At 38.9% G+C, this 20,139-nt stretch overlaps 1 protein-coding gene across 5 annotated transcripts in view; it reads left to right on the forward strand.

The window, feature by feature from the left end:
* Nucleotides 1-20,139, forward strand: part of FERMT2 (FERM domain containing kindlin 2) — a 95,076-nt gene that overhangs the window by 20,704 nt on the left and 54,233 nt on the right. For all 5 annotated transcript variants that reach the window (XM_032179793.2, XM_032179795.2, XM_032179796.2 and 2 more), the window contains exon 3: nucleotides 11,869-12,102. In XM_032179793.2, coding sequence (XP_032035684.1) covers nucleotides 11,869-12,102 — 234 coding nt within the window. The remainder of the gene's footprint in view (nucleotides 1-11,868; nucleotides 12,103-20,139) is intronic.

The raw sequence follows: 20,139 nt of genomic DNA on the forward strand, positions 1-20,139 counted from the left end.
TCAATCAATATTAGGGATAATATTATAAACATCGTTTTTACAAACTTAAGCATTAATTTTACTTGTAGGCCCTGTCTTTACACATTATTGGCAATACAGTCTCAGTAGAAACATCAGAAGAGTTTCAGGCATTGGAAAGGAAAGCAAGTTAAAAACTCTTCTGTTGTCATCGTTTAGTAGAGAAAAGAAACCCAGGACTAAGACAACAACAAATTGTATCTGGGAAACTGGAAATAGGTTATTTCTTGGTATTCTGGGAAAGATGACTAGGGAGTAGCCAGGTGCCCTACAATTTGATATTCCTTAGGAAGCCATTGTCTCCCTCACAACTTGGCAGCAGCATTCCCTTTCTTACCCCATCCAATTCACTCTCAGCAGGTGCCATTGCTTGCAGTTTTTCTTACTTCTCAAGTTGAAACATTGACTATACATTCTGCAAAAGGCTTTATGATACAATTGGTAAGGTAGAGTGTTGCTAGTCGTATAGGTCAGGTTATTTGTGGTTGGGTAACTTATTGTATGATTTGAAACCTAACTATTTATGTAGTGTTTTTCTGTGATGAGTCTGAATTCTCAGACTTACAAGTGGACTTTTGGAACATAAACACTTTGCACAATAGAGATTGTCTTGAGCAAAGAAATTTATTCTTTTTAGAAGATGTGAAAGAGAACAGGATGTCTGTTCAGTTTTATTTCCTTTTTCTAGGGGAATCTCTGCCACTCTTCTAGTTAGTATAGAAGTATATTTTAATTCTGAAGTTGAAGATAAAATGGATTCTTCAGACATAAAATTTGTATTAGTAAATTATAATTTTACTAATTATAAATTAGTAAAACTTGTATTTACTTTTATTGATGGTTTAAAAATAAGTTACTTGTTGAGATTGTTTTGAGTAATGAGAGATCTTTAAAATTTTCAAAATGAGGATTAATTCATTTGTTAAATATTTCTTGCCTGCCCAGCACTGTGCTAGGTGCTGAAAATATAATGGTGATCAAAATAGGCATTGCCTTTGTCTTCTTAGACAGTTTATAATCTATTAGGAAAGAAAGATAGCACCCTCCTCCCCCACCCACCAACAACAAACAAAATGAATATAAATTTTGGTCAGTGATATCACAGGATACTGAAATAGAACAGTATGGAGGGACATAGGACATTGGAGGGCTAGGGTAGCTAAAAAAGGCTTCTCTGAGAATATGGAATTAATGGTAAAATCTGGAAGATGAGAGAGAGTTAGACATTCCAGGAGTGGAGTAGCATGTACAAAGGCACTGAGGCAGGAAAGAACTTAGTTATATGATTCTTAGAGCTAAAAAAGGCCAGTGTGGCTGGAGCAAAGGAAGAGTAGCACATGATAAATTTGGAGGAGTAGATAGGCCGTATTGCGTGGGGCTTTGTAGACCTGATAAGGCATTTGGATTTTATTTAAGTGCAGTTAGAAGCAGTTGCAAAGGATTTTCAGCAGGGGAATGGCATGAAAGTGCTGAATAGATGACTCTGGCTGTTGTATGCAAAGTGCTGAATGGAATGAAGGAGACCAGTTAGGAGGCTGTGGCAGTAGTCAGTGCAAGAGATGATGGCAGCCTGAAATAGGGTGGTGCCAGTGGAGACTGGAGTGGAGATTTTTGGAAGTGGATTTGACAGTTTGCTGATAAATGTAAGGAATGACAGAAAGCGAAAATCAATGACTTCAGATTCCTAGCTTGAGCAACTGGGTTGACGGTTGGTGCTAATTAGTATAATAAGAGTAGGGATAAGAAAAAAAGTTGGGTTACGTTTTAGATAAATTGAGTTATCTGTGGGACATCAAGAAGAGATGTGAGATGGGCAGTAGGGTGTAAAGGCTGGCGGTCTGAGCAGAAGATTGGGCTGCTGACACCAGTGACGAAAGTAAGTGTCTTCTAAAGCCATGAGAATGGATGAGACACCTGGAGAGCCAATGTGAGGAAAAAAGCACACGGTTCCTAGAAGATGGGAAGGGCAGCAGAGCATAGGAGGTGGGATTGGCTTTAGTTAGACAGGAAGAGACACTTTTTCATGTTAACACAAAGGCAGGAGGCCCATCTGGGTACCAATTTAAGAAGGCTTATAGATGGGTTGGCGTGAAGGTGAAAGAGTTTGAATCTGACGGCTTCTCTGTTTTCTGCAGTAGAATCCATGGTTGTCTACTGAGAAGGAGGAGGATTCTCAGAAGTGTGAGAAGTTCAAAATACAGTGGTAGACAGAAAAAACATAGTAGGATTCCCCAAGGGTGTCTTGGGCAGTCTGCCTGGCTGTGAAATGAAAGAGGGAAAAGTCCTCTAAGTTTAATAGATGAGCAACTAAGTGGTATAGGTAAATGGTATGAGCAAGTAGCCTGAAAAGCAGGAGAAGGACGTTTTCTGGTCTGCTGAGTCTGCATGGCTTGCTACGGTAGGTCAGAACCAGCTTCTTGAGTGGCTTTGCCACTAGCACACTGGGATTGTAGTGTTCTTTACCTCCAGTCAACTCCTGATTATGGTAATAGTTATATCTCATTTGGGGCTCAAGAGGGTCCTAAGACAAAAGGAAACAGTACAGAGAATTACAGTATTAGCAGAGTACAAAAATATATATTTATCAGAAATAAGTCATGTGCCCAGAAAAGTTATCTGTACTTAGAAGTCACAATGACATGTTGCCTTAGCAAAGATTATCTAATGTAAACTTTGCTTCTAGTTTATGGACATGTGAGAATACTAAACAAATTTTGCATTTCTTTCCTGAATTAGTACTTTAAAAATATGCAACTAGAAATTTATGCTCCCTAAAAGTAATATTTTAACCTCCTCTTCATTCCAAACTCTAAGTTGCTTACTTATTTTTAAGATGTGGTTACTTAAGGTAAGAAAAAATAAGTTATTTGATCAACTTTCTTTTTTTTTTTTTAAAGAATTACTTCATTTTTCTCTTTAGTCTGACAACATTATGGCATTAAATAAAGTCCAAGAGGTACTGGGCTGATCCTTGTTTGATCTCTGGTGATTTAGATGAGACAGAACTGAGTCTCCGGGAATCTGAATATTATCTCAAAAAGTTAGTAGCAGCCACTGTGCAAAGTTTGAAGGCCCAAGTCAGATCCAGGGCATGTCCATGGATGTGTGGTAAGGCATAGGCTCCAGCTCTTGTGCAGAAACAACAGGAGTGGGATTTGATCAACTTTCTGTGCAACCCTGACCACCCAGAGTCAAGAGGTCCTCCCACCTCAGCCTCCAGGTAGCTAGGACCACAGGCACAGGCCACCATGTCTAGATTTTTTTTTTTTTTTTATAGAGATGAGGTTTTGCCATGTTGCCCAGGCTGGCCTCGAACGCTTGGGCTCAAGCCACGCACCCACCTCAGCCTCCCAGAGTGTTGGGATTACAGGTGTGAGCCTGGCCAGTAATTGCATCTTAGTAGCCTGTGTCAAAAACAGTCAAGTAGGAATTGGTAATCTTATTAGGAAAACATTAAATAAGATGTTTTCAATAATGTCTCCTTTCTCTGCGCTCATGTTTTCTAGAGTGTAAGCGAGCTGGAATTGCATAAAGTGGGGCATAATATTTTCTCTAGCAAAAAACTTTGAAATATATATTTTTTCTTTTTTTCTTTTTTTTTTTTTTGGTGACTCATGGAGTGGGAGAGCACTGTGATACCAAAAGCTGTTTGGTAGACTAAGCAATATTTACTCAGCTTCTAATGATGAGAAACCCAAGCCTTCTGTTCCTTAGAATATACAGATGTTATATTTGTAAAGCAAGTGTACGACCACTTCCTGAATTTGAGGAGCATTCTGTTACAGTTGAGGGAGTATATTTTTGTTGATTCAGTCAATGTTGTAGCAATTTGCAATGTTAATGATAGGAGTTTGAGTGTCTGTCAGATACTGTTATGTGCATGTGATATGGTGTGATGGGATCTGTTAAATAAGGGAGGGACACAGAAATAATTCTTTCCAGAATGCTGGCAAAATGTTTTGAAGAATTAACATATTTTACTAAAATTTATTATAGAAGTTAGAATTTTGCTAGGTATAGTAAACTATAAGTAGTTCTTGACTTAAAAGAATTACTAAACAAGCCAAATTTATAAGTAAATCATAAAATCCCTTTTATTCCCCAGAGAAGGAAAACAAGTGTTGGCTTCATAATAGTACAACTTTTTACCCCCCACCCCCCACCCCCGAGCCTTTCTGAGAAAGCTTGTATTTGTGATGGGTTACTTCTGAAAGTTTAAAATCGAAATTTAAAATGTAAGATATACCGAATAAAAGTTGGCCTGTACCTGGAGGATAACTGAAAATCATGACCTTGGAGAAATGGACTCTCAGAGCAAGTTTTTAAGCGTAGTCTATGCCTTGAATGGTTTTATAATGCAGATGAATGAATCTACTCTGGTGATGTTTGCTAACTTCTGTCCAAGTGCCAGGCTGGTGTGTGTGTGTATGTGTGTGTGTGTGCGTGCACACGCGCGGGTTGCATTCAGTCATCTAATGTTTGAAATACCAAGCCTGCCATTCTGGAAAGCAGAAATGTTTACTTAGAACATAGTCCAGAGTCTAGATGAGAACGTGTAAGGGAGTTCCTGTGTGGAAAGTTTTCCAAAGCTTTAGTTTATGCAAATTCAGGGAATTTCAACAGTTATTTCCTTATGGATTTTGATGCCACACAGAAAACTAAACCACTACTTTAGTGATCCAGTAGTATTTTCATTTGCTTGCCGTTACTTACAAGTATTTGTAGATAACCATTTTCCTTTTAAAGTCATCATAATGTGTTCATGCTTCTACTCATTCTTTAGCTAGAGGAAAACTTAAATATGTGTTGATGTCTGAAATCTGTTCTGCACATAGTGGGTTTTTCAAATTACAGTTGCATAGTCTGTTAAGATTTAACTTGCCACTTTAGAGACAAGCTGTGCTATAATACACTAGATAACTAAGTGCTTTCAAGAGTTACTGCATCTGTGCCGGGTGCGGTGGCTCACGCCTGTAATCCCAGCACTTTGGGAGGCCAAGGCGGGTGGATCACTTGAGGTCAGGAATTCAAGACCAGCCTGGCCAACATAGTGAAACCCCGCCTCTACTAAAAATACAAAAATTAGCTGGACTGGGTGTGGTGGTGCCTGTCTGCTGTAGTCCCAGCTACTCCAGAGGCTGACGCAGGAGAATCACTTGAACCCAGGAAGTGGAGGTTGCAGTGAGCTGAGATCACACCACTGCTCTCCAGCCTGGGCGACAGAGCAAGACTCTATCTCAAATGAAAAAAGAGTTACTGCATCAAGATAAACTACTTCATACACACACCTATATACACAATTTGTGCAGTTAAGTGTTTTTTTTTTTTTTTTTGAGACAGAGTCTTGCTGTGTTGCCCAGGCTGGAGTGCAATGGCACAATCTTGGCTCACTGCAACCTCTGCCTCCTGGGTGCGAGCCATTCTCCTGCCTCAGCCTTCCCAAGTAGCTGGGATTGCAGGTGTGCACCAACAGGCCCAGCTAATTTTTGTATTTTTAGTAGAGATGGGGTTTCACAATATTGGCCAGGCTGGTCTCAAACTCCAACTTCTGACCTCAAGTGATTTGCCCACCTTGGCCTCCCAACATACTGGGATTACAGGCGTGAGCCACTGCTCCCGGCCTTTGAGTGCTTTTTGAAGTGCAGTTAGTTTTTATGCTTGCCTGGGCAAATGCTTCTCAGTTGGTTCTAAGTAGTTCTTGACTTAAAAGAATTACTAAACAAGCCAAATTTATAAGTAAATCATAAGTTAGTTTTTATGCTTGCCTGGGCAAATGCTTCATCATTTTTCTCAGGATTTTCATCAGTGTATAAAATTTGTTTTTGCTACTAATGAATAGAATAGGTATGTTCTTGTGATATTCTGAGCAGAGCCAATTGTGTGACTTGATGTGGAGATACTGTTAATTTCAAAATAAGATAGGTAGTGTAATATAAAGCCAGCACCAAAGAAAGCTAATTTTCTGGAAGTTGGGAAAACATTGCTTTGCCTGTTTGAGAGGGCTCAGTCAGGTCTTTAGAAAGTTTTGAAGTGATACTCTGCTGAAGGGCAAATTAGTGAATGATAATTATAAATAATTATAAATGATCTGAAATATGAAATCATTTCAGCCACTTTTAAAATAATGCTGTAATAGCTTTCCCTTTTAAAAAATGAAGCTAAAAATACTCCTTGGGTCTGCTATTTCCTTTCTATCTATCTACCAGCTATTATTCTGTGTATCTACCAGCTATTATTCTATCTATTGATCGCTGTTATTCTCCTCGCTGTGGTAAAATATCCAGGAGAAGTTTTCTGTATTTCTTATTTGTACTTCCTCACCCCCCAACCATTATAACTGGAATAGTTGTCATTTCCACTTTCACATTGACTTCTTGCACACTCTCTTGAAAGAGTGAACTCTTGCATACCCCCATCACCACACTTCTTCAAAATTATCAGTCGATTTTTAAACAAATGACTCCTGCTTGAAACCATTTCCTAGACCCACAGAGATTCTGATATATTTGGTTTGAGAGACGTCACCAAGATGGTGGAGTATCTGCCCATAAAAAAATACAGACAGCTGTTCGCAAACCAAAATAGCCCTAGTTTAGGGTGGGGCCAGGCATCAGTATTTTTTAAAAGCTGCTCAGATGATTCTAATGCCAATCAGGCAGAAAACTACTGCTCTAGGGCCTTATCTCATACATAGTAACACCTAAACCATGCACTGTGACCTACAAGGCTCCTGCCTGGCTCTGTGATGCCACCTCCTACTTGGCTCTGTGATGCCACCTCCTACTGATCTCCATTTCCTCTCCTCTAGCCACCTTGGTCTCCCTCAATGATGCTGGAACTTTGTTTTATTCATCATCATATCTCTAGCACTAGAACAGTGCCTTCTTGCATACAGTACATGTTCAACAGGTATTTGTTGAATTCACGAATTCAACACGTCTGATGTTCTTATTCTGTAGTAGTGATTACTCTGCAAGTAATGCTGACTAGGTTGGTAGTATATTGAGTCTTCAGGAATGCTACTGAAAAGCCCAGTATTTGAACATAAGTCACAAGCCCCCACAGTCCAGCTTATCCATCTTATAACACTGTCTTCTACTTCGCTGTCACAACACCTACTTTTCTGTTTTTATCTTTTGCCATGAGTGGTATTGATATTTCTGATTTTTTTCTAGTCTCCTATTTCTGCTTTTATTTTGTGTATTTATTTTTCTATATTGTTACTCATCCACTAGTTTTTCTGGGTAAAAAAGACTCGTTTTACCAGCGTTGCCAGTCAGTAAGAGAGCTTATTTTTTTTTCTGTGGTTAAACAGACCACTCATAGGATGTCCAGTATGTAATCTTTGGATCCTATCCCCTTCTCTTGCTGGTTGCAGGTTGATAGCTCCTTTGATTAGAAACTGAGGTGGAATTCATGGGGGAGGGTCAGGTTTTAAAGGGAAGAATGAGTATCAGGAGAGATACATGTTTCTGAGGTCACAGTTGGAAGCCTAACTGATGGAAAATTGAGATTTTATTGTACCATTATCTAAGTGCAAGATAACACTACTTACAGCAGGGGCCTGGAAAGTTTTCTTTTCTTTTCTTTCTTTTTTCTTCAGTATAGATAGTAGATATTTTGGGCTTTTGGGCTTTGTGGGCCATGCAGTCTGTGTCCCAATAACTGTAGTCTAATGTAACTGTAGTCTAATGTTGTGGTGCAGAAGTAGTCATAGACAATATGTGAACAGAGTAGTGTGGCTGTGTTTCATAAAACTGTTTATGGGCATTGAAATTTGCACTTGATATAAAGTTATGTAAAATATTGTTCTTTGGATTCCCCCCCTCCCGTCCCCCCCCCACCACCAGTTAAAAATACAGTCAGGAGCCATGTAACAGTGTTTCAGTCAACTACAGCAGATTGTTTATACAACTGTGGTCCCATAAGATTAATAATACCTTATTTTTACTATACCTTTTCTATGCTTAGCTACACAAATATTTATCACTGTGTTACAGTTGCCTGCAGCATTCAGTACAGTAACATATGTACAGGTTTGTATCCTAGGATCAAGAGGCCATACCATATAGCCTAGGTGTGTAGTAGGCTATACTGTCTAGGTTTGTGAATACGTTTGTTGATGTTCACACAACAGTGAACTTGCCTAACATCACATTTCTCAGGTCTTATCCCCCTTGTTAAGTGACTCATGACTGTACAAAAACTGTTCTTAGCTAGTGAGCCATAAGAAGGCAGAAGGCAGGATTTGTTCCTTGGGCCATTCATAGTTTGCTAACCTCCAGCTTCACATTTATGTAGTTTTGACTTGGAAAGTCGAGTTCTTGACCAGTAGTCCTTTTCATACCTCACATTATAAAAACTCTTTAGATTTTGTGGTTGGTGGCACATTACCTCTTTATTAGTGCCATATGTAGATTTTGTCCCCAAAAGCTCCTTATCACGTTGGTGTCTTTGCCCTCTATGTTTTAGCACCTACTCCTGGGCCACATTGTTTGAGCCTGTCTTTTATTATGTCTTAGCAGCATTGCTTCTGCCCTGCTTCTACAATAAAACAGCTGTTTTTTTTTTAATTTAATAAACATTCCTTTCAGGCTGTAACAGGTGCTATGGAGGCCCCCCTCTTTCACTACAGTTCACCTGCACTCCTGGTGGGCAGATCCCCAACATGCTGACAAGCTCTTTTCCTTAGGTGCAGGGATCTCTGAGCTTTCTCTGCCTGAGTGCAGGGCAGCCAGCCCCATGCTGGCAGCCAAGAAGTGTTAAGAGTTTTTAATGTAATGGCCCCAGGAGTAACCCTTAACAAGAAAGTGGAGAGATACCTCATCTTTCTCCTCTGGGAGAGTTCTGAGGCATGCCCTGAAGGACTGAACTGCAGGTGCTCACAGCAGTGAGGAACCTCCAGTTGGCTTTTCTCCCCATCTCACTTTCACTGATCCCCTCAAGTGTGCTTCCTGGGATTTCCTTCCCACAAATAAGCTGCTTGCACCCAAGTTCTTAGGTCAGGATGGCTTCTGGAGGAACCCATGTGACATGTGCTGGTGGACTCATGGTGCTCTTACAGCTCTTTTCCTCCTTTCCTCCCCACTGGGAGTATATGACAGAGCTTCCTTAGTGGGTGACATTGACACTAGACGTGGGAAAGAAAGTATTACAGGTTGAATATTCCTTATCTGAAAGCTTGAGACCAGAGTGTTTCTGATCTTGAATTTTGAAATATTTGTATTTGTACTTACCAGTTGAGCATTTTGAGAGAGTTTGCCCTCACCAGGTGAGTGCATTGGGGATTTGGTTACCGCCCCGGTTCAGCCTTACCCTGCTGGGATTACAGGCGTGAGCCACCACGCCTGGCCCAGTTGAGCATTCCTAATCCAAAAATCTGAAATCTGAAATGTTCCAAAGTCTAAAACTTTTTCTCCCCCCAGTTTCTGAGCATTTCGGATTTTAGAGTTTCACATTAGGGAGGCTCAACCTGTATACACTACCTACTGATCATTCAGTTCAGCTCAACAGTAACTCTACTTGGTTACCAGCATTCTTTGCAGGTTATCTTTTTCTGCCCTTAGTTTTCTCTTCCTGGAAAGAAAAGTAATATGTGATCAGTTATCTAACCTTGGTTGTCTTCTATAAGGTAGATCAGAATTTTCTGTTTCCAAAAGTTAGTTGGCAAATTCTGTGCTAGAAAGTAGGGTGTAGGGTACTATATACAATTAAGTATCGCTATTAAGCAAGTAGTTATAAAATAGCAGTTACATGCATTCTTTTGCCAAACTTCAAATAACATGATTAGCAGGACTTTGCCAAAACCACAGATGTTGAAATTTCAAAATGATAATACGATCACAAGTAGCTGTAGCCGTAATTCTCCCATTAAAATACTTACTGATTAAAATAGGTTTTTAATGTCTGGAGAATTGAAAGTCTTTTTCTACCTGTGGCATATTTCTTCCATAATGAGAACTTCAGTTGTATCAAGTAAATTTCACCATTGTAGAAGGTGTTTCAGCCATATAATCAATGTGGAAATTTGATTTTTTATTTAGGGATAGACTAGTTATGTGTGTGTGTGTGTGTGTGTGTGTGTGTGTGTGTTTCAAGTTCTAGATTAATACATACTTTTAAATGTCTTAAAGTTGATAAACTCTTTTTAAAGGTATGACTATATTAAAATGAGCTTTATCTCAGAAGCATGATAGTTTTAATTTTTATTTGCAAAAAGTTATTCACTGTTTTTTTTTTTTTTTTTCTTGAGGTAGGGTCTCACTCTGTCACCCAGGCTGGAGTACGGTGGTGCAATCACAGCTCACTGCAGCCTTGATCTACCTCCCAGGTTCAGGCAATCTTCCCACCTCAGCCACCTGAGTAGCGGGGACTACAGGCACATGTACCATGCCCAGCTAATTTTTTGTAGAGATAGGATTTCACCACATTGTCCAGGCTGGTCTTGAATTCCTGGGCTCAAGCGATCTGCCCGCCTCAGCCTCCCAAAGTTCTGAGTTTATAGGCATGAGCCACTGTGCCCAGCATTCACATGTTTTTCTTTCCCCTGGAAGTTGTTGTTTTCCTTGAGACAGAGTCTTGCTCCCTTGCCCAGGCTGAAATGTAGTTTCACATCACAACTCACTGCAACCTTGACCTTCTGGGCTCAAGTGATCCTCCTACCTCAGCATCCTGAGTAGCTGGGACTACAGGCACATGCCACCATGCCTGGCTAATTTAAAAAAAAAAAAATTTGTAGAGATGGGACTTTACCACGTTGCCCTGGCTGGTCTTGAACTCATGGGCTCAAGCGATCCTCCAGCCTCAGCCTCCCAAAGTTCTGGGATTACAGGCATGAGCCACCACGCTGGGCCTGTTCTTTTTGTGTGTGTTTTGTTTTGTTTTGTTTTTTGAAACATCACTTTCCCTTTTATTGGCACTTAGTAAGTTTAACATACAGTTGATCCCAAAAGTCTTTACTTTGATTGCGGCTTTAAAAACCAACTTCCTATCCTAGTCATAAGTAAATAAATAACTAGCTGAAGTTGGATTTTACTGCTACAAGTTTATTGTTACGACCTGCCTTATCTGGGGGTAGCTAAATCTTGTGTAAATTACATTCTTTTCTTTATTTGGTTTCATTTAGTTGCATAAGGCTGTTAAATAGTTGAACAGATATTAATGTTTCCTGTTATACTTGTACCAAAATGTGCTCAGTGAAAAATGTTGGGCAGCGTGACTTTAGATCCATTTTCGGGGATCTATTTGGGAGAGCATATGTGGCCAGAATGTAGTTTTTTTTTTTTTTTTTTTTTTTTTTTTTTAGAGCTTTCTCTTAAGTTATAGTGTTTCTCATGGGTGTTTTCTCTGTTCCTCCTCTTCACCTAGGATATTGGTTTCTGTTCACTTTGGTTCTCCATCTTTTCACCACCCCTTATTCACCTTGACACATTTCTGCAACCACAGTCTGTTCAGTTTCTTATCAGAATATTATTGTCCATTCCTATAGGACGAGTTCCAAGCCCACCAACTGCTTCTCTTTATTAATCCTTCCTATTCTAGCCCTCAGGATTCTGTTTTCTGAGAACAAGAGAGTACTTTCTCTGTCATCCATGTGTGCCATTTTGTAGTTGACTCAAACATTCTTGGTTGCCCTATATATTCTGCCTCAGCTGCCTTGTGTACTGGCTTTTCAGGACAGAGCGTGTTTTCTCAGCTGTTAATGTTTCTTTTGTACCTGTCACATAACAGTAACTTAATAGTTAATTAATTATTTCTGTTAAATACCCAATTATCTAGTTTTCTGCTTTTAATTTCTCAAAGTCACCTTGGTGATTTTTAAGCGATTTGTTTATTGTTTGTTTTTTGTAGATGTAAAAAAAGATTGGTCTGACCATGCTCTCTGGTGGGAAAAGAAGAGAACTTGGCTTCTGAAGACACATTGGACCTTAGATAAGTATGGTATTCAGGCAGATGCTAAGCTTCAGTTCACCCCTCAGCACAAACTGCTCCGCCTGCAGCTTCCCAACATGAAGTATGTGAAGGTGAAAGTGAATTTCTCTGATAGAGTCTTCAAAGCTGTTTCTGACATCTGTAAGACTTTTAGTAAGTATTGTATAAATTCTTCTTAAAATATGAGTTATGCGATGTACATATGACTGATGACTGACATAGCTTATCCCAAGGGATGGGGCATGGGCTGAACTATCTATGTATATATGTATGTGTGTGAAATTTCTACTTCATTAAAGTTTTTTATTAAGATAAATGCTGGGTTAAGGTGGAACAGGAAGAACCTAGTAGAGATTCTTTCCTTACTAGAATTGTATCTGATATTTGTTATTTAATACTTTATTTTTATGGAGAGGGTAAAGGAACAGGCACTATTTTCAGGGGAACATACACGGCTTTGCAATGTTTCCTTCACATAAGTCACTATTTGATTTTAGTGATTCTGGCAGATTGTGTCACTTCCTCCATTGAAGGCCTGACACAGCTCCTAAGGAAATGACTATGAGTGTTGTCTTCCTTCACCAGTCTACAATTTGAACATCCCTGTAGTATTTCTATTTATGCATTCTGAAATGAGATGTGGGTTACTTTGGCTGACCCAGTTATGTCATATGACAGGAAGTATTCAACCATCTGAGAAAATGTGAGCTGCTGTCACTACACTAGTGTAGAACTCTGCTGTATTTTTTCCTATTTGAGAAATTCTTGGTTAAAGATACATTTAGTGACTTCTCATATTTTAATTCCAAATAAAGAACTGCAGTTTTTTATTCATGTTAAATTTTTGAATTATACTAGTAATTTATAAATACATTCTGTTGTAAAAGAATCAGTGAATATAGACATACATAGTAAGCTCCCCCTTCCCCTAAGTAATCATTCTTGACAGTTTGGTGATTTTCTATGCATTTATTTATCCATACATATCGGATTTTTTTTAAATAAATAGGAGCATTTTATATGTATTTTTTAAACTTAGTAATGTCTTAGAGATCTTTCTATGTGTTACAGATTCTTTTAAGCTATGATTCAGAGTATAGACATACTATTAATTTACACCCAATTACTTCTTGGCCTTTTTGGCTAAGATCAAGTATAATTTATAACCACATTTCCCTGTTAGTGATCAGTTAGGTTGCTTCACTCTTAGAGCAAATGCTGCAACATTTTCAAATGTTTTAAATATTGCTGAAAACGTGAAAATATTTTAGTTGAGCTAGCGCCGGAGTACCCAATCATCCTTGCTGGTGTCAGCATCCACACTCACTGCTAGAGCCTGTGGGCAAATGCTGCTCCTGTACTATGTCCCAAGCACTGGCCTGGGGACAGTATGGAGGTGCTGGGACCACCTACCTCTTAACCCAGAGCCCTGCCTGCTGCTTATGCTTGTAGGCTTGGAGCTTGGAGGAGTCTGAATCCTCACCCATTTCTTGTGTTTAGTTTGGGCTGTGGCTTCCCTTAAACCAATACCAACTTTTTTCTGTCTTTCAAGAATGACTCATTATTTACCCTCTTACTGTAGTTTCCTGTCTCCTAGCAATGTTATGGATGTTCATCTTCCCTCCCCGCCTACAATTTTTAAATATCTTTTGCTGTCATTTCTGGGGATTTGGGATGTAGGAGGGGAGATACAGGTAGATTCACATTGCCTTTTTGATCTGATGCCCTTGAAATGTTTTTTTATGTGAAACAGGTTTTTTATTATTATTATTAAAATAGAGAAAAGTACAAAGAATACCAAATTCCCATTATCTAGAATTAATAATTGTTGATATTTTGTCATTTTGTCAAATGACAAATATGACTTGAAGTCAAAGTAATACTGGTAAAATTCTTGAGTCTCATTATCCTAACTTCCCTTTACAAAGCAACTACTATCATAAGTTCAGTGTGTATCCAGTACTGTAAAATACACAGACACACACACACACACACACACACACACACATCTCTGTGTGTATATATCCATAAACTGTATATGTTATTGCCATTACCACGTAGGTATTTTCTTACTAAGTTTTGTACGTGTGTGCAAGAATTTCTCTCGAGTATCCACCTAGAAGTAGAAGTAAAATTGCTGTGTTTTAAATATATACATAATTCATTTCAGAGTACTGTCAAATTGTCTCCCAGTTGGTTATACCAGTTTATATTCCAACTAGCAGTGTATGAAAACCCATTGCCGCAAATCCTCACTAACACTTGATTATGGTCTGTTTTGTTGTTTTTGTTTCCAAGAGAAAAAGACAATATTTCGTTTTAGTTTACAAAGCCAAATGTGTTTTTAAATAATTATTAGACATCTAAGTTCCTTCTTTTATTGTTTATATCATTTGTCCATTTTTGAGAAATTAACAAACTTTAGTTTTTACAGGAGTTGTAGGTTCACAGCAAAGTTGAGCAATCAAGTACAAAGAATTCCCACATCCCCTCTATCCTCACACATGCACAACCTTCCCCACTCTCAAAGTCTGTACCAGAGTGGTACATTTATTATAACTGGTGAGCCTACCTTGACATATCATTATCACTCAGTGACAGTAGTTTACGTTAGGGTTCGCTTCTGGTGTTGTACGTGCTGTGGGCTTGGAAAAATACATACTCGTGTATCTACTGTTGCGGTATTGCACAGAATAGTTTGACTGTCCTAAAAATCTTCTGTGCTCTGCCTATTCATCCCTCTCTCCTCATCACCACCACTCATCCTTTTACCTAGTTTTGCCCTTTCCAGAATATCGTATGTTTGGACTCATACAGTTTGTAGCCTTTTCATATTAGTTTCTTTCACTTCATAATAGTCATTTAAGTTTCCTCCATGTTTTTTTGTGGCTTGATAGCTTATTTCTCTTTTTTTCTTTTCTTCTTTCTTCTTCTTCTTTTTTTTTGAGACGAGTCTTGCTCTGTTGCCCAGGCTGGAATGCAGTGGCGTGATCTTGGCTCACTGCAACCTCCACCTCCCGGGTTCAAGCAATTCTTCTGCCTCAGCCTCCCAAGTAGCTGGGATTACAGGCACCTGCCACCAAACCTGGCTAATTTTTGTATTTTTAGTATAGATGGGGTTTCATCATGTTGGCCAGGCTGGTCTCGAACTCCTGACCTCAGGCGATCCACCCACCTCCACCTCCCAAAGTGCTGGGATTACAGGCGTGAACCACCAAGCCCGGCCAGCTCATTTCTTTTTAGTGCTAAATAATATTCCATCGTCTGGATGTGTCACAGCTTGTTTATCCACTCACCTAACGATATCTTGGTTGCTTCATTTTGAATAAAGCTGCTGTAAACATCTGTATGCAGGCTTTCAAGTGGACATGTGTCTGTTCGTCCATTCTTCTTTTGTTTTATCGTTCACCATTGATTTGTAGTTCTTTATAAATTCTGATATGTGCTGCAAATAATTTCTCCTGGTCTGTTTAATGTCTTAAACCTTTGTTCATGATTGATTTTATTTACTTTTTATTTTTGTCTTTTTTGGTCATGTAGAAGTTAACATTGGTTTGTGTTTTTAGGGTATTGTTTAAAAAAGCTATTCCTATTTTGAATTACAGGTATCATCTATATTTTCTGCTAGTACTCTTAGAGTTTTGTTTTTCATGTTTACTGCTTTTATCTACTTAGAATTTACTTTTGTGTGTTTTGTGAAATACAGATGTAGTATAGCATATTTTAGGAGAAAATGCTAGCCAACACTGTTTATTGAATTGTCTGTTATTTCTCCACATTAGCATAATGTCAGCTCTATCATAAACCAAAATTCCATGTTGTGTGGATCTGTTTTTGTATGCTCTGTTCTTTTCCATTGATCCATTTATATGTCCTTACATGGATAGTACACTGTTTGAATTTCTGTAGTTTCATAATAAATGTCTATATCTGATAGAGCAAGTACCTCTTCTTTGCTGTTTTTCAGAATTGTGTGGGTTGATTTTGGAATTGTATGTTTCTATATGAAATTTGAAAGTTTGTTAATTTCCAGGGAAAATTCCATAGTAATTGATTGGAAATGCATGCATTAATGTTATCTAGACCTTACCATTCATGAATAAAATCTGTCTCCTTTTGTTGAAGTCATCTTTTTTGCCCTTAAATCACATTTTGTCTAGAAAGATATTGTACTTTTTTAAAAAAGGTTTCTTCCGGGGGCTTTATACTTTTTCTAATTGGATACTGCTATTAGGAATGCTGTTTTTTTTTTTTCTTATAATCTAATATCTGATACCTTACTGAACTCTTTGATAAATTCTGATAATTTATTGATTCTCTTGGATTTTCTTATTTTTTAATTTTTATTTATTTTTTGTTATGTATTTATTTTGAGACGGAGTCTCCCTCTGTCACCCAGTCTGGAGTGCAGTGGTGATATCTCGGCTCACTGCAACCTCCACCTCCTGGATTCAAGTACTTCTTCCGCCTCAGCCTCCCAAGCAGCTAGGACTACAGTTGCACACCACCATACTTGGCTAATTTTTGTATTTTTAGTAGAGATGGGGTTTTGCCATGTTGGCCAGGCTGGTCTGGAACTCTTGACCTCAGGGGATCCGCCTGCCTCGGCCTCCCAAAGTGCTGGGATTGCAGGCATGAGCCACCATGCCCGGCCTTCTCTTGGATTTTCTATGTAAGCAATCATGTCTCTTCTAAATAATAACTTTTCTCTCTTCCTTGCCCATTTTTATACATCTTATTTCTTTATCTTATGGTATTGGATTAAACCTCTAGTACAGTATTGCATAATAGCAGTAGTGATGACTATTGTTGTGTTGTTCCTGACTTGAAATGCTTTTAACATTTGACCTTCAGTTTAATATTTGTTGTTTAGGGGGAGATCTTTTCCTGTTTTGTTTTGTTTTTTTGCTTTTTGAGGTAGTGTCTTGCTGTGTCACCCAGGCTGGAGTGCAGTGGTGTGAACACAGCTCGTTGCATCCTTGACCTCCTGGGCTCAAACAGTCCTCCTGCCTCAGCCTCCCAAGTAGCTGGGACCACAGGCATGCACCACCATGCCTGGCTAATTTTTGTATTGTTTTTTTTTTTTTTTTTTTTTGTAGAGACAGGGTCTTGCTATGTTACCCAGGCTGGTCTTTAACTTCTGTGCTCAAGCAATCCACCTGTCTCGGCCTCCCAAAGCAGTAGGATTACAGGCAGCAGCCACCACACCTAGCCTGTTTTTTGTTTTAATTACTAGTGCCTTTAACTCAAGAATGCATGGGAATTTTAACCAAATGGAGCTTAGGGAGTGACTTGCCCAAGATCATGCAGAGACAGACAAGAACCTACCTATGTGGTTCTTGTCACTCTCTGGGACAAGAATCTGGAGCTCCTTATACCTTCCTTCCTTATACCTATCTTCACTGGCATGCTGTCATCAAATCTCATAGCTTTTTTCCTATAAAATGTTTTATGCATTACTTCTTCATTCCACACTCTGCTGTATAGAATGAAGTTAGATGTTGAGAAGATTTTCAGGTTGTTACACTAATACTGCTCCACCTTCCTAAATATATCTGTAGTGGGTGGTTGGTCTTTCATTACTACTACTACTACTACTACTACTACTACTGTTTTTGGCTGCATGGCATCTGAACTTCTGGCTCTGTGTTTTGGAAATGTCATACCTTATGACATTTCCAAAATGTGAGACAAAGCCCACCTCCCTCCTACAGAAACCATAAAGTCCAGATAGTTGTTTCCCAACCCTCCTCATAGATAGAGTGCAGGCAGTATGGCCAAGTCTAGGTTACATGCACATCAGAAAATGTCTCCTAGAGCTTTGAATCAGGAACTCGTGACTCAAGCCAGGATAACAAATACCTCATTCTAGTGGCATAAGTGGCAGCAACATCCAGCTTCTGAGGACAGAGAAGCCATATCCAGTGAGAGTGCTCATCCATGCATTGAGTATATTGGCCCACTTACTCCCCGGGGATCTCATAGTGTTAGAATTTTGTGTTTGCAATGTTTGAAATTTAGATTACAAAAAGATACTATATAGTAAGCATATCTACATTATCCCATTTATGTTTAAATATCCACCTAGAGATACACTCAGAGGTATTTCACTAGAATGTTGACAGAGGTTATCTCAGGGTGATATTTCAAGTATGTGCTTTTTATCCCCAATTGTTTTTTATACTTTTGCGATTGTTTGTTGTTGCTGTTTTTAACAATTTAATATGTAATATTTGTATAAACAAGAAAAGAAAGCTATTTTTCATTCAAGGATCAAAACCACTTTTAGCTTTTTATGTTTTTGTTTATCTCTAGAATGTAAACTTCTAAAGTCAGAAACATGCCTTTCCATCTTTGTATTCTTAGCATAGGGCATGACCTGAGAGAACATTAATTGAATGAATAAGAGGAAAAAATGATGGAATAAAGAAATAAGGATCAGTTAATCCTATCACTGGGATCGAATGGGAAGTAATGATCTATGGCCAGGCATGGTGGCTCACACCTGTAATCCTAGAACTTTGGGAGGCCGAGGCAGGCAGATCACTTGAGGCCAGGAGTTTAAGACCAGCTTGGCTAACATGGTGAAACCCCATCTCTACTAAAAATACAAAAAGTAGCCGGGCATGGTGGCACATACCTGTGGTCCCAACTACTTGAGAGGCTGAGGCAGGAGAATCGCTTGAACCGGGAGGTGGAGGTTGTAGTGAGCCAAGATCACACCACTGCTTTCCAGCCTGGGCAACAGAGTAAGACTCTGTCTCAAAAATAAATAAATAAATAAATAAAAATTTAAAAAAATTAAAAAAGTAGTGGTCTGTTACGGGATGTTCAGGGAATTTCTGCTTCATTGGGTAGTGACATTATATTTCCTCTAAACAGTCTTAACAGCTGTTAAGGGTCTGTGAACTGTCAGTATTAATGGGTAGAAATTTACATAATATTTTGATAAATTATAAGACTAAAGTCTTTCCTGCAGAAAAGAGAGGGTCTTAATGAGTGGTGATTTTATTTGTAGATATATTAGAGAATACTCCAAGAACTAAGGCACTTGATTATGAAATTGTCCAAAACAAAAGGGATTGTGCTTTATAGACTAGTCGTGCTTACATGAAGGAGCAGATACCAAGGGCACAGATTTCAGAAATCTAGGAGGTACATAAAATTTAGATGATCACAGTATTTGGTGAGAGTCCAAGTACTTGACATGTGTGAATAGATAGATGTCTTCACATGCTGGCAGCACGACAGGGAAGGGGGGGGTATCTGATAGCAGGCTTTGTGCTGCAGTCTACTTAACATCTTGAAGAATTGGGGGTAGGGTGGGGGTCAGTATCACAGAGCAGGGTTCCTAAGATGGGGTCTCCATTTGGAGGAAACCAGGAGAAAAACTAGGGCATAAAGATCCAGTCAAATAGTTATACAGTTGAGGTTTGGCTACAGAAATAAATAAGAAAACAGCTAATTGGTCTTAAATAATAATGTAATATATATTTAATAAATGCATATTTAATACATAATTTAACACTGTTATTGCTATAAAATATTCCTTGGAAGTCTATAAAATTTTCATATGTGTGTTAGAAAAGAGGGAAGGGTATTTGATTGGCCAAGTGATTAAACTGTGTTGGCAAGCTCTGGCCCGCAGCCTGCTTTTTTTTTTTTTTTTGAGACAGAGTCTCACTCTGTCACCCAGGCTGGAGTACAGTTGCGTGATCTGGGCTCGCTGCAAGCTCTGCCTCCCGGTTTCAGGCCATTCTCCTGCCTCAGCCTCCCTAGTAGCTGGGACTATAGGCTCCCGCCACCACGCCTGGCTAATTTTTTGTTTATTTAGTAGAGACGGGGTTTCACCGTGACCAATCTCCTGACCTCGTGATCCGCCCGCCTCGGCCTCCCAAAGTGCTGGGATTACAGGAGTGAGCCACTGCACCCAGCCTTCAGCCTGCTTTTGTGTAGCTCAAGAACTAATCATAATTAGGCTCTTATATTTTTTAATGGTTAAGTAAAATTAAAATAATATTTCATGCTGTGAAAATTATAAAAATTCAAATTCCCACGTTCATAAATAAAGTTGTATTGGAATACAGCTACGTTCATTGGCTTAGGTATTGTCTATGGTTGTTTTTGCATTATAGCAGCAGTGTTGAGTGGAGCTGCATACCCTAAAATATTTACTATCTTTACAGAAAA

Source organism: Hylobates moloch, unplaced genomic scaffold, assembly GCF_009828535.3.
Source record: "Hylobates moloch isolate HMO894 unplaced genomic scaffold, HMol_V3 SCAFFOLD_16, whole genome shotgun sequence".
NCBI lineage: Eukaryota > Metazoa > Chordata > Mammalia > Primates > Hylobatidae > Hylobates > Hylobates moloch.